Genomic DNA, 15,101 nt, shown 5'->3' on the forward strand with positions numbered 1-15,101 from the left:
TGAATCCCAGCCTGAGATCTGCTGTCAGCTCATTGTAACCTTGAACAGATTACTTTGTTAATTGGCACTTCAGGTACCTGATACTAGAATGCCGGTCTTGTGAAGACTTGTGCAGTACCTGTACAGGAATCCCGCGAGACACGGAACACATACGGTACATTCCGGAAAATGTGTCCGTAAACCAAAATGCAGTATATCGAACCCTATTTTTCCATTGGCTTCCATTATATATCTGGAGATGCGTTCTTAAGGAAAGCAAGGCATAATAAAATCCCCATTAAGGCAGCAAACCTCCATTAAGCACCAATCGATAATTGGATGATAAAATATTATTAAGAATTGTCAATATGAAGAGCGTGGGAAACCAGTTCAGTATAAAAAGTGCGCACACGATCTAGAACAGTATGAACTGCGCTAGGACAAAAGACAGACCGTGCATTATACTATTCCCCTCCAACCCCCCCCCCACCCCACCCCCCAGACCGTGCATTGTACTATCCCCCCCCCCCCCCCCCTACAAGTGTACCGTTTGAAAAATGAAAAATGTATGAAAAATTCCGGAAATGTGACTTAAAAATTCTGCATATCGAATTTCATCCCCTTATAAATTCCATTATAGCGGAATTCCATATATCGAGTTGCCATGTATCGGGAGATGCCGGTATTCTGGTGTATGCTGCTCACTGCGATCACATAGATAGACATTGTTAATGTTGCGTTGTACTTGCCTTATATCACAGCGGCCTACACCTGGCAATGTAACAGATCGTCAGGATTCCTACGCGGCTGGAGACAAAGGGTTAAAGCAGCGGTTCCCCCTGCTCGCGTGTTTCCCCCCGCAGGTGACCTGTCCCTCCCCTCCCCCCCCCCCCCCCCCCCCCCCCCCCGCAGGTGACCTGTCCTGGTTCTTGATCGCTGGGCAGGTTTGTACACAGAATGGCCGTGGGATCGGGCCTCTCTCACGCAGCCACGGAAAGATAACCTTTTCGGCTTTCTATTCGCGATCCCCACTGGTCATGTTTCTAGGGTTTTTTTTTATGTCGAAACCAGCATGAATAAACTACAGCTATCTGGGTTGTCAGGGTGACCACGGATCAGTTCTAGGGGACCCCTCTGGTTCAGGGGGCTAGCTTTAAAAATATAATCACTTTTTGGAGGGGGGGGGGGGATTGCTGCTTTAATATAGACAAGGGATTGTCTACAGGGATGTTCGGGCTGTTAATTAATTAGTCTTTAGCATCTAAGAGAGGAACAGTGACATTAAAATCCAGACTCTGGAGAGATCCCCGTCTCACTGCCCCCACTCTACCAAATGAAAATGCATAAGTCTGTTCTAGTAACATTCATTAGCCATTCCATCAATCAGGCACGGATCTTCCTCTCCACCCAGAGCAGGAATCACTGCGTAATGCCGCCCGCTACGGAGACAACTACACTTAAGGATTGTAAATCAGAAATCTCCCCCTTATGTATTTTCCCCACCCCCCCATTACCCCCAAACAGAAGGGTCGTCCAGTACACAATCCCACCTCCAGCACTTGGGAAGTAACATACAGATGTAGCAGACGTCATTGCAGCTGTTGACCCCTTTTTTGCACATTGTATTATATTGTATGTCTTTATTTATTTAGCGCCATTAGTGCACATAGCGCTTCACAGTAGTAATACGCGACAGTCATGGGAATAAGTGCTTCAGACATAAAAGTAACATTTAAGAAGAGGAGTCCCTGCTCCGAGGAGCTTACAATCTAATTGGTAGGTAGGAAGAACGTACAGAGACAGTGGGAGGGCATTCAGGTAAGTGCGTCTGCAGGGGGCCAAGCTTTATGTAGCATGTGTATAGTATTAGCCACGGTGCTACTCATATGCTTCTTTAAGCAAGTGTGTTTTAAGGTGGGTCTTAAAGGTGGATAGAGAGGGTGCTAGTCGGGTATTGAGGGGAAGGGCATTCCAGAGGTGCGGGGCAGTCAGTAAGAATGGCGGGAGAGGGCTTTAGATACAAAGGGAGTAGAGAGAAGACACCCTTGAGAAGAACGCAAGAGTCGGGATGGCTAATTCAAACACAATGGTGTCTGCTTCTTACGAGCACTTTGTGTGTCTCACGCTACAACTCAGCAGCGGGGGCAATAACGTCTCCTACATCTGTAGCTCTTTAGGGATCATGGTGTAAGTTATATTTATGCTATGGGTGTGGGAAGGGCAGGTGTACTTGTGGATAACCCCCATTAGTAGACGAGTGTGAAGCCTCTATCAGTGTTTATTACATTTGACACAAATTGTTGGTCAGAAACGTTTACGTCACCTCAGATCTGGCAGTTTTTTTTTAATGCAAATTCAAGTTACGACAGTGACGCACGAAGACGCAGCGCTTAATACAACTCGTTATAATCTCTGTATGTCATGTGACTCCTTCCTAACTCCTCCTACTGTCCCTCTTCAAATTGCAAGGTGACGCAAACGGCGCAAAACTTGGATCAAAGACTTGGATACAGTGACGCAAAAAGACGGAAGATTAAAATGACACAATTTGCATACATTTTGCTCCAATTTTTTTCTTAATAAATCACCCCCACAGACTCTTACGTGTCGGGTAGTCAGTAAGCACACCGCTGAATATAAGTGAAATCTAACAGTCACGTGTCCAGGGTTGCCAGGTGTCCAGTACTGAACCGGACTGTCCTGTATTTGGGCACATAGTGACCTGACCGGCTTGGGGGGGCCGCGAGATTTCCCTGAGCAGGGCTGTTGCCTCGGAGCTGAGCAGCTTCCTCCATCCTGATTGGCAGCTGCTGGGTAATGCAGCCAATCAAGAGAAGGTGTCAGGAGTCTGGGGAGGGTGCAAGGAGAGGAGGAAACAGCATGGAATGGAGAGAGGTAACAGGGGTGTGTGTGTGTGTGTGTGTGTGTGTGTGTGTGTGTGTGTGTGTGTGTGTGTGTGTGTGTGTGTGTGTGTGTGTGTGTGTGTGTGTGTGTGTGTGTGTGTGTGTGTGTGTGTCTCGGCCACGTTCCACCTTTCACCATTGTGTTCAGCATTTTTGGAGAAGCTACAAGCGTGTGTTTGGGAAAGGTTTGTATTATCCTCTCTCCTCCACAAACCCCTTCCCCTCCAATCCCTTTCCTTTTACCTGTGAATAAAATCTTCCCGAAGGAGATATACAAAAGTTAGCAGTTGTGAGTTATAAGAATACTTCTGTCGTGCAGAACTAATGGGCTCCACAGAGACAATCCTACACAGGTGAATAACGCCAATATTTCTCTGGAGGAACCCCAGCACCAAGCGGAAAATATTACATCATTACCTCAAGGAAACTGATTAGATATGTGTGTGTGTGTATATATATATTTATTTATTTTTCTTATTTTCTCAGAAAACTTTTGTGCTCTAAGAAATTAAATGTTGCTTGTTAGTTTCTCCCGTGTATTTCATCATTGCGCAGCAAAGATATTATTTCTAGCGCGAGAACGCGTCAATCGCAACAGCCCATATTAAAAATGAAAGGTAGTTGCAGATAGCTCCAGATTTCCGCAACACAAAAAGAGAGGTCGGCATCACTGTAGACAGCATACAAAGATGTGTTAATAGGTTCATTGCCGACGCCTTTGGCAGAGAAGGTGATAAATAATATGTATTCCGTCTTGGCTGCTCTCAGACACAACATCTCATTTTTGTTTAGTTACACCAGGGGTCTGATTAGTTACTCCAATCGTCAAGACCCGCCCAACTGGTCAGGTTTTCAGGATATTCCAGCTTCAGCACAGGTGCTCAATCAGGAGCCTCTGATTGAGCCACCTGTGCTGAAGCAGGGACTGATTGAGCCACCTGTGCTGACGCAGAGACTGAGCCACCTGTGCTGAAGCAGGCACTGATTGAGCCACCAGTGCTGAAGCAGGGATATCCTGAAAACCTGACCTGTTGGTGGGTATTGAGGACTGGAGTTGAGCACCCCTGAGTTACACCATGTTTTGTCAAATCCATAAACCGCAGCACTGCGGAGTTAACCCATGACAGCGCGGTATGAATAGAGCCATCATAACGTAATCTGTCCCACACACGAGGCATTAAACAATGTGACTGGCGCCCCAGTGCTGATTAATCCTCTATTTTGTTTTCTTAACCAAGTTGCAGCTGCTTAACTCAAGGTCATATTGCTTTGACAAGGTCATACAGCTCGCAGAATGACGATGGACCGTCTTGGCACCACAGGGGTTACATGATCTCGTGTTTGCTGTATTTCGTGGTCAGTTAGCCTCGTTTGCTTCGAATGTGGATGAGACTTTGGGATTTCCGTACTCATTTTATCCCCTATAAAAAGATCCACCACCTTCCTTTTCATCTCATTTGGAGCCTCTGTTGAATCTTTGCTCCGCCGCTCGTAGCTCACTTTGTAAAGCTCTTGCACTATGGAGCGGTGCACATCCTGGCCGTCGGTGGGACCCTTTCACCGGGACGTGTCAGTGTGTGTGCCGGTCATAAGCCGCCCCTAGGATGTGTAGCCAAAACACAAAGCTTTTAATACATAAGGCACCAACATCCGTGAAGAGTTGTGTCAATCTATATCAGGAGCCGGGCTTTTTATTCAATTAGACCTGACACTCTCTGATGGTGTTTGTATACGTACGTGTAATTATACTGTATGTTTCGATGCACCTATGTGTGAGTCCATGTGCTGGATATATATCTCTTCACAAGCAGAACCACCACATTTGGGACAAATTCTGCTAGAACTTCATCAACCTTTCTCTTCCCCAACGCGCTTCTCCTCCTTCCTCCTTTTAGATTGTAAGGTCTGCTCTGCATATTGCACCAGTTCATGTACGGACAGTATTATCCCAGTGTCGGCATGGTGTGATCTTAAGCAAGTTAACCCCCCACACCCCTTATTCCTCTGTACATTGTTTATATATACACACACACACACATATACACACATACACGCACACATATATATCATATTAATTCAAAATGGCCGCACACGCTGAGTAAGGTGCCTCAGCAGATGAAGTATTGGTGACCAGTAAAAGAGATTAGATAAAGTCAATATAGAATATGATAATGATCTAAATACCAGCACGACACGGAGCAGCAAAAAACAAATAAAAATGTGTTATCCCCAGAGGGGCTAATATCTGCATATTGGACATAACACATTGTCATTTGTTTTTGCTACTCCATGTCCTGCTGGTATTTAGATCACTATCATATTCTATCATTAAAATATTTGTTTTTTAATATATATATATATATAGTGCAGAATAAATGAGTACTTCAGTATTAGGTGATACCTTTTTTATTTGGACTTACAATTGATAGCTTTCGAGAGTTTTTCTCTCTCCCTCGGGTCAGGCAATACTGATTTACAAAGGATTCTACAGTATGTTTTAAACAGAGATCCACCAACTATATACTGTACATGTATATATATATATTTTTTTTCATTATTCATATTTATATGTATTTTTCACAATTAAAGTCCACAATGATTCGACGGTTTCAAATGAAAAAGTGAAAAGTTCTTAAAATAAAATAAGCCTTGAGCAGGAAATCCTTTTTTATAATACATTACGATTCCCGACACCCCATCAGACATATACTAATTCTGTGTGAGCGCTCTGGGCAGTTTGCAGCACCAGGTATATACATTGCTGCAGGACAAGCACATGGTGAAATTGTAGATATATCCCCAAACAATGTTTTTGCAAGTGTCACTTTGTTCTGCGGATCGGACTTTTTCAGAGAGCTTAATAGGGAAAAAACACTTGTAATATTCTGAAATGTAAGCCAACATAAGAAATGGCAGCGAAGGGGTTACACAGCCAGAGCATTACAATCCCCTCCAGCGGTGAAGGGGTTATTATTGAACCTCTCGCTGTCAGAGGCGCCAAGAGTGCCCGCCTGGCAGATAGAGGGTTAAAAGCCAATTATTTCTGGCTATCCGTGGAGCAGAACAATGCCAGCAACATCCAGCTGCTCACACCGCGCACATCTGCGCACATCTGCTCCCTTCCCCACTTCGTGCCTCTCACTCCTGGACCAGAGGGCACTTGAGATGTCACTTTCAGCTGTTGGAGGGACGTGCTGGCAGATCTCTGAAGATCGCTCTCCTTGTTCCCTCCCATCCTTCTTTATTTAGGAGACAGCACTGCTGCTTCCCCTTCTGCTCCAGCAGCCTCACCAAGGCATGGAACCGCCGGCCAGTATGTCTATGGCCCGTGGGCCTCACAATACGCAATAAAGAGCATCCAATTCGGTCTGGGACATTTGGCCATGGCTGCATTGCCACGACCCAATCCCCACTGGCATTGAGCCGCTACTGGCCGCCGGGACCTATCGCCACTGACCGCTTCGCCGCCAAGGCAAGTCCCTAACCTTACCCCTTACCCTAAAAAACCCTAATCTTAACCCCTAATGCTTAACCTACCCCCTGCCCTAAAAACCTTTACCCCTTACCCTACAACCCTTATTCTTAACCCCCACCCAAACCATAAAATGAACCCTTACATTAATTTACCTTGGCGAAGCAGCCGGTGGCAGGGCATCTGTGGCGGAAGTTCGCTCAATGGTCTTTGATTGAGCCACCTGTGCTGAAGCAGGGATATCCTGGAAACCTGACCTGTTGGGGGGGGGGGGGGTTCTTGAGCACTGGAGTTGAGAACCACAGCTTTACATTACTACAGACATTACTTGTTGTATTCCCATCTCCTATCTCAATAGGGTCTAATCCGATACCCGCCACCAGAATATTCTTCCAGTACCCAGAAAAGCAGCAGGAAAAACCTCCCTCTCGATGGAAATCAACAATGTACTCCCTGTGACAGGGCTCATCAGCAGCACATTAGCAGCTATGACAGATTGCAGCCACGAGCAATGATGAGGTTCTTAATAGAGACACCGGCTTTTGATTTGACTTCATTGTACCGAGCGCGGAGAGACAGGAGCTTATCAGTGTCTGCTCTGCTCGGCAAAGTTTCCATTAATCTTATGGCTGTTTAAATAGAGATAAACTGACAGGGCAGCATCCCCGTGTAAAACTTGGAGAGGTTTGTAAAATGGGCTGATCGCGGAGGATAAATCTCCTTTGTGTGCAGCCGGAGTGAAGGTTCAGAGATACAGTGTACCACCCAATGAAACTTTACCAAGGTGCCACCTGGTTCCCACCCACAGTCTAGCGCCGGGGTCTGCAACTCCCGTCCTCAATGGCCACAACAGTTCAGGCTTTTGGGATTTCCCTGCTTCAGCACAGGTGGCTCAATCAGTGGCTCAGTCATTTTGATTGAGCCACCTGTGCCACTGTCCGGATACCCTTAAACCCTGGGCTGTTGGTGGCACTTGAGGACTGGAGTTGTCTCAAACTTTTATGGATATGGAGTTGTCTCCATTCCATAAGGATATGGAATATGGAGTTGTCTCAGCTTTTATGGATATCCCTGCTTCAGCACAGGTGGCTCAGTCGAAGAGACTTTGCTACCTGAATAGGCCCCATATTTGTAAAAGTGTTAACATTTTACATATAGAAAAATGGAAACAGCTCTAAAGGCAAAGCCTCCAACACTATTTAGACCAGGGGTGTGCAAACTTTTTTGTTTGCGCCCCCTTGCCTGCTCTCTCCCCCCTGCTCGCGCCCTCCCCTTACCTGCGGCATCATTTGACTCCACGTTGTCATGGTGACGCACGCCAGAAGCCACAGGAGAGAAGGTAGCAGACATACAGAGGCCTCGCGCGCTCAACCAGCATTTTATTTAAATGTTGTTTGGAAGAGCGCAGGACCTCTGTAAGCGCCGCCCCCCTCCCCCCCCCCCAAAAAAATTTTTTTAATGCCCACACCCAATCTGCGCACCCCTGATTTAGACACTCACTGAAGAGAGAGGTATTGGTGAAAAATAAGACCAAATAGAAGATCAAGGGAGATCAAAAAGTACTTACTTGGCTGGTGCAACCAACGCATGTAATTATATAAATACATGTCATATAACTTTTAATAATATATTTCAACCGCACATTATATAAGTTATGGTGGGTAAAATAGTGCCAAAAACCCTCCACCGTACAGTATACCGCACATACAAATCTCATTCACACGTCACAGACAGGTCTGCAACCTGGCTTTTCACCATTATCTCCCAGCATACAGTGCTTCCACTGCAGCCAGGGATTCTGGGAAATTACATGCAAATAAGCACATAGTGTCACCTTTTGCTTCTTGTCCATTTTAACATGGACCCCTATAAACTTATGCCTGCTGTATAACGCAGCTGTTCAGCACAGCCTGGGTTAAAGAAGTGCAGAGCCGGTAACCCTACTCACAGACAGCTCTTTCCACCTTTTGGGTCTCTTCCCTGTGAAGCTGGTTATACCGGCTTTGCAATGTGAAGCTGGAATAAGTTTCAGCCACACATTAAATTAGTTATGGTGGGTAAACAAAGTGACAACCGTATAATATATAATAATATATTGAAAATAAACAGGCCCACGGAAAGTAAAATATTAGACAGTAAAGCGATGTTGGGATATAGCATGACCGCTTGGCGTGGCTGGTCCCATGTCCCAGATGTGGACCCCTGGCGGGATTCTGCAGTGAGGTACAGGTGCTGCCCCAATTTACTGCAGCCTTTAACATCTGGCATTTCGTCTTGGTTCACAATCCCTAATCATCAATATACATCGTGAGCACCAGCCCGCCAGCCTGGCCCCAATCACTCACAGCTTCGGTGAGACGATTCAGCCAGTGCCGGGAACATGCCCACATGAAAGTATTTTGTTTTTATTCATCTGGCATTTCCGTGTTCTTTATGCAGGGCCTGTAGTGAATCACCAAACAGCCGCCGCTAATGAGGAAATCCAGTGACAGGGCACACAGCAAAACCGGGCTCCTCGGTGAATTATCCACTGAAACATCCCACTCACCGACACACATTAGAAATGTGAAAGAGATTGAAGCACTCAGCCAAGTAACACCAATTGTAACATTTGTTACAATAAGGCAGTATATGTTTACTAGCTTTTTTTTTTTTTAATGTAAGTCTATATACACTGCTATCCATTAGGACAAGTTACAGACAGATTGCAGAGCACGAATACTCAAACAGTTACAAAGTTGATGACGTGATGCGAACTAAGCTTGGAAGCAGATCATAGAAATTGTAAAATGGTGCCCCACACCTCTGGAACGCCCTTCCACTCAATACCCGACTAGCACCCCCTCTATCCACCTTTAAGACACACCTTAAGACACACTTAAAGAAGCATATGAATAGCACTCTGGCTAATACTGTACACACGATACATAAAGCTTGGCCCCCTGCAGGCGCACTTACCAGAACTCCCTCCTACTGTCTCTGTACGTTCTTCCTACCTACCAATTAGATTGTAAGCTCTTTGGAGCAGGGACTCCTCTTCCGAAATGTTACTTGTATGTCTGAAGCACTTATTCCCATGATCTGTTATTTATATTATTTGTTATCTATATGATTGTCACGTGTATTACTACTGTGAGGCGCTATGTGCATTAATGGTGCTATATAAATAAAGACATACATACAGACAGACAGACAGACATGGTGCCTACAAACATTATTATGTATCAATATTTATTCAAGACAAGTGTGTGAGTGGGTTGAAATATGACATAGGGAAAATAAGCTCCATCTGTTGAGAGAGAGAGAGACATAGAGGCGAAGAGAAGCAGTTTGCTCACTGTGGCTAGGTTATGACTTGCATCTCTCACCTATTTTCCTTATATGTTTGTACCATAGGGAGGCACACTGAAGAAGATCTTCCTCATTTCTAGGACTATGCAGACAACCTCAGGATGGTGTCAGCCATGGATACAGATATGTACGACACTATCTTGGAAACTACAGATGGATCCAGCTCAGATGCCGGATGGTACTTCCCATATCCATTGGGCTTCCAGGTTTCCCTCACCAGCTTCCTCATGCTGGAGATTGTGCTGGGCTTTAGCAGCAACTTGACAGTGCTTGTGCTCTACTGCATGCAGTCTAACCTGGTGGACTCTGTCAGCAACATGGTGACTATGAACCTCCACATCCTAGACATCATCATCTGTGTCATCTGTGTCCCACTGACCATCGTCATCATTCTTATCCCGCTGGAGCAAAACATAGCCCTGGTGTGCTGCTTCCATGAGGCCTGCGTGACTTTCAGCGGTGTCGCTACGGCCATCAACGTCCTGGTGATCAGTTTAGATAGGTACGACATCTCTGTGAGACCTGCTAACCGAGTCCTCACCCCCAGCAGGATGGTCCTGCTCTTGTCGTGCGTCTGGTTTGTCTCCCTCATGGTTTTCTTCATACCCTTCTTCGAGGTGGAGTTTTTCGGTGAACCAGACCACATGGCGACTTGGCAGAACAGGACTTTGCTCTGCGTGAGTGTCAATGAGTACCACACCGAGCTGGGGATGTACTACCACCTTGTTATTCAGATCCCCATCTTCTTTGCCGCGGTGGCCGTCATGCTGGTCACTTACTACAAAATCCTCCAGGCTCTAAACATTAGAATTGGAAACCACTTTAAGAGAAGTCAACGCCGAAAAACCAAGAAGAAAAAGAGGAAACCCTCAGACCAAAGCACCATGGGGGAAACAAAGAGACTGGCTCCTCCTCCAGTGGTCAAGAACCCACCCATGAGGGTGCAGGCCTCTGTCTCTGTTATCATTGCGTTGAGACGGGCCGTGAAGCGTCACCGGGATCGCAGAGAACGCCAAAAGCGTGTCTTTAGGATGTCCCTCATCATCATCACCACCTTTCTGCTCTGCTGGGCCCCCATTTCCATTGTGAACCTTCTCATTCTCTGTCTGGGGCCCAGCGACCTTCTGGTCAAGCTGCGCATCTGTTTTATCACCATGGCCTATGGCACGACCATCTTCCACCCTCTCCTGTATGCGTTCACACGGCAAAAGTTCCGCAATGTGCTGAAGAACAAGATGAAGAAGAGGGTTGTGTCTGTGCTGCAGGTTGACCCTGCCCCAGGGGGGACTGTCATACACAACTCCTGGATAGAGCCCAAGAAGGGCAGGAAGTCAAAGCTAGAGTGCAGTGAGGGGACAGAGAGATGTCTCACAGATGCAGTGAAGGAATGACCTGATCTGTACCAGGGTTGACCTGTTGCGGCCACACAGTATGGCAGAGGGACAACAATGGATGCAAGTGCACACTGATTTTTTTTAAATCCGAAATCTTTATACACAAACACGTAGAATGAACAGCAAACAGTGATGGTTATATTGGTGTACCTCACCTTGTTCCATTTTTAATGCACTGCCATCTCACCTCTGTGGCCTGGCTTGGCACACATCCAATCAGTCCATCTTCTGTAAGATGGTTAAATCCAGGCGATACATTGTGTTGTGTATATAAACTCTGACACAATGAGCCTTCCAGGTATCTTTGTATCCTTATTCTTGGCTTGACTGGGTCATCTTTCTTCAAGCTTTTACCAGAATATGTAGCAAAAAGCATGCATTGGAGTCTCAAGAATAGTTTAGAAATAAGCTAAGTCTTATCCGTTCAGAAAAAAAAAGGTCGGCTATTTGAGATGAAAATACATCCCCCATACCTCAAGCAGAGGGGACCCAAAGCACCCCGGAAATAAACTGACACAGACAAACAAAACCTGTATTTTTATACAATTATATGTAATCAGTTTTAATTCCATTTGCAGCCATGAACTGTACAGTTAGGGCTGTGACCAAATGAAACACATGTTTTTTAGTACAAATATTAGAGTGTGGTTGCTGAATTATCAGTTTTGCTCCAAATGACTTTTAATCTTCTGTGAGGACATTTTAGTAACTGTGCGTTCGTTTGGGACACGTTTTATTTTCACTCCTAAGCTTTCATGTATTCTTCACTTTTTTTTAAAGACAAAGCTAAACTTGTAACCTTCCATTTTATCGAGACACTGAAAAAAAGAAACTTCTGCTGCTTCCATTTCTCGTTCCGCAACATCCGGGGTTTTCTGTATGAAGAAGGATGTATTAGCGCCAGGTGGAGTGTGAATGATTTACTGTTAAGTTTCATAAAACCAATGCAAGTTTCTTAGGCCTAGGCCGGAGTGGCCAACGCCAGTCCTCAAGGGCCATCAACAGGTCAGGTTTTAAGGATATTACTGCCTCAGCACCGGTGGCTCAATCAGTTGCCCAGTCTTTGACTGAGACACTGATTGAGCCACCTGTGCTGAAGCAGGGAGCCACCTTTGCTGAAGCAGTGTTATCCTTAAAACCTGACCTGTTGGTGGCCCTTGAGGACTGGAGTTGGTCACCTCTAGGGCTAAGCTTTACACCGACCTGGCGTTTTCATTGAAGCACAAGTGGATATTAATGATGGCAATACACAATCATAGTGACGGGAGCAGCGCCAAATCAATGCAGAGTATCTTGGTTTTGTTGAGGACAAGAGCTGCACCTTCCAACCTTCATCTTAAGATGTCAAAGTCAAAAACACAGAGCTGCCCCCCCCCCCCCCAAACTGATAGGTCTGTTGTTGTCTAATGAATGAGTAAATTATAACAGCTGTATTGAGGAGTTATGCCGCAGACCCCTTACAGGAACACGCACCTGTCCAGGTATTCTCTGTGTCCTGGGGGGCTTCATTCTATATCCCTATTGACCTCGATGGGGCATTTCGGGCAAAAATCGCCTGGTCGGATGCTTTGCTGGATATAAAATAATAGCGGTCATTGTTAGTGGTTATATCTCTGTAAAGAGGCGCTGGGCAAGATGGGGAAATACAGAGGGAGGGCGTCTCCAAAGAGCTTCCAAAACTCTCATTCATTTTGCATTTAAGGGGTCATAGTTACCCAGTGTTACACGTTTGTGAAGGTGTAAGGCCCCTTATACAGTATAATGTGAAGGTGTAAGGCCCCTTATACAGTATGATGTGAAGGTGTAAGGCCCCTTATACAGTATGCTGTGAGGTGTAAGGCCCCTTATACAGTATGCTGTGAGGTGTAAGGCCCCTTATACAGTATAATGTGAAGGTGTGAGGCCCCTTATACAGTATAATGTGAAGGTGTAAGGCCCCTTATACAGTATGCTGTGAGGTGTAAGGCCCCTTATACAGTATACGGTGAGGGTGTAAGGCCCCTTATACAGTATAATGTGAAGGTGTAAGGCCCCTTATACAGTATAATGTGAAGGTGTAAGGCCCCTTATACAGTATAATGTGAAGGTGTAAGGCCCCTTATACAGTATAATGTGAAGGTGTAAGACCCCTTATACAGTATACGGTGAGGGTGTAAGGCCCCTTATACAGTATACGGTGAGGGTGTAAGGCCCCTTATACAGTATACGGTGAGGGTGTAAGGCCCCTTATACAAAAGGAGCAAATATAGGTGTTTCAGATTGAGTTAAATGACCCTCTGGCACAGATGAAGTGGCCAACTCCAGTCCTCAAGGGCAACCAACAGGTTCAGGTTATCAGGATATCCCTGCTTCATCACAGGTGGCTTATTGGCTCAGTCCGATTAAGCCAGCTGTGCTGAAGCAGGGATATCCTGAAAACCTGACCTGTTGGTGGCCCTTGATGACTGGAGTTGTCCACCCCTGGGTTATAATCCCACCATGCCTTAATAGTTATTAACACCGGACACACCGGGGCGGCACAACCCCCCCACACAGAAGCACATGTAAAATAAAGAAGCATTCACGCCTCACAGCCGTGAACAGTGATGTGTTTAATGGGTTCAATGGAGCTAATTGACATTTTAAATAAAAATTGGACACGCACAAGTGTGTTGAAATGTTTTGTTAACGTTTCCGCAGTAAACAACATCGCTGTGTGGGTTTTTACCGCCCTTGTCCGATGTCTTTTGCTGATAAGACTGTTTGCCCAGCCTCAAAGTGCCAGGTAAACGGTTGGCGCGCTTCTGGCTTTTGTTGGCAAAGTAATTACGAAGCAGTCATTAGTCAGAGATAAACAGAGGCGGCTGATACACGGGAAACGACGTGACACAAGAAGCGATGCACATTCCTTCTTCACGAGATCCGAATAAGTAAAACAGTTACTGTCAGGGGCCGAATGTTTCTAGGAGACATTTACACTAAACATATTTTAATGGAACCTCTACGTTTGACTGCTCCTGTAAATGATTCAGGCAAGGGGTCTCTGGAGCTGAACCCCATTCATTTCAGCGATGGGGACCCCCTGCTTCCGGATATACTTACCTCCGAAGGGGGTGCCGGTATCTCTCTGCTTTTTAAAGCTGTCGCGTCACGTGCGCCAATAGAAAGCCGCGCCGGATGATGTCACTGCTTCCTATTGGCCCGCAGGGAGCTTTGAAACTCCGCCATTATGTGAACCCCAGCTAGTGAACCGGAGCGGCTACTTCATTTGGCAGGTTTGATTGCCTCTTTACAAACTTGATCTGCTGGAGATGGGTTACCTTTGCTAGTAACTCATTGCTTGTAGTTGGTATTGTACACCTAGTAACACAATTCTTACAAGTGGGGTTTTTATCTGCCACCTGCCCCTGTACTCACTATAATCCAATGCTGAAATTGTGGGCATAGCATTATTTTTATATCCAAATCTAACTTTCCCATCCCATTCATTCTGCTGTTGAAGCAGAAATGTTATATATATATATATCCTCTCAAATGTGGGTGTCTCTATTCCAGGATTTACGATTGCACTGCCAGTTCCACTTGGTGAAGAAAAAAAAGCCCTGTAACTTAAAGCTGCAGTTCAAGCTGCCGTTTAAAGAAATGATATATATATATTCCCATTCAATATGTGCATTAATACAATCTGCACACTGACAAGTGATTCGCTAAGCTGCAGATCGATCCGTTCTCCTGTAATCGATCGCTTGCTCAGGTTTTTTTATTCAGTTCTTGCACAGCATTGTGGGCAATGTAGTCCAGCAATATTATGTGACTGGGCAGTTACTAGGTACAATTGGTTCACTGCAAGAGAGAGGGTGGGGCTCAAGAGCCAGAGCCAATCAGAGAAGGGTCTGTCACTTGGAAATGCTATTGTATTTTCTCATAGTACAGAACTGATTTAAACACATGTAGGATATTGCTTGAACTGCTGCTTTAATTAACGAGTGGGAACACATTTTAACCCATTGAGTGCCAGAATAT

General features: G+C 45.5%; 1 protein-coding gene across 1 annotated transcript in view; it reads left to right on the plus strand.

Moving 5' to 3' along the window:
* The window catches only part of LOC142468201 (G-protein coupled receptor 22-like), a 107,881-nt gene extending 93,553 nt beyond the window's left edge, over positions 1–14,328 (plus strand). Inside the window, exon 3 of the mRNA XM_075574461.1 lies at positions 9,751–14,328. Coding sequence (XP_075430576.1) covers positions 9,807–11,096 — 1,290 coding nt within the window. The 5' untranslated portion in view covers positions 9,751–9,806 and the 3' untranslated portion in view covers positions 11,097–14,328. The remainder of the gene's footprint in view (positions 1–9,750) is intronic.
* The last annotated feature ends 773 nt before the right edge of the window (positions 14,329–15,101 follow it).

The sequence above is a fragment of the Ascaphus truei genome, chromosome 17, assembly GCF_040206685.1.
Source record: "Ascaphus truei isolate aAscTru1 chromosome 17, aAscTru1.hap1, whole genome shotgun sequence".
Classification (NCBI taxonomy): domain Eukaryota; kingdom Metazoa; phylum Chordata; class Amphibia; order Anura; family Ascaphidae; genus Ascaphus; species Ascaphus truei.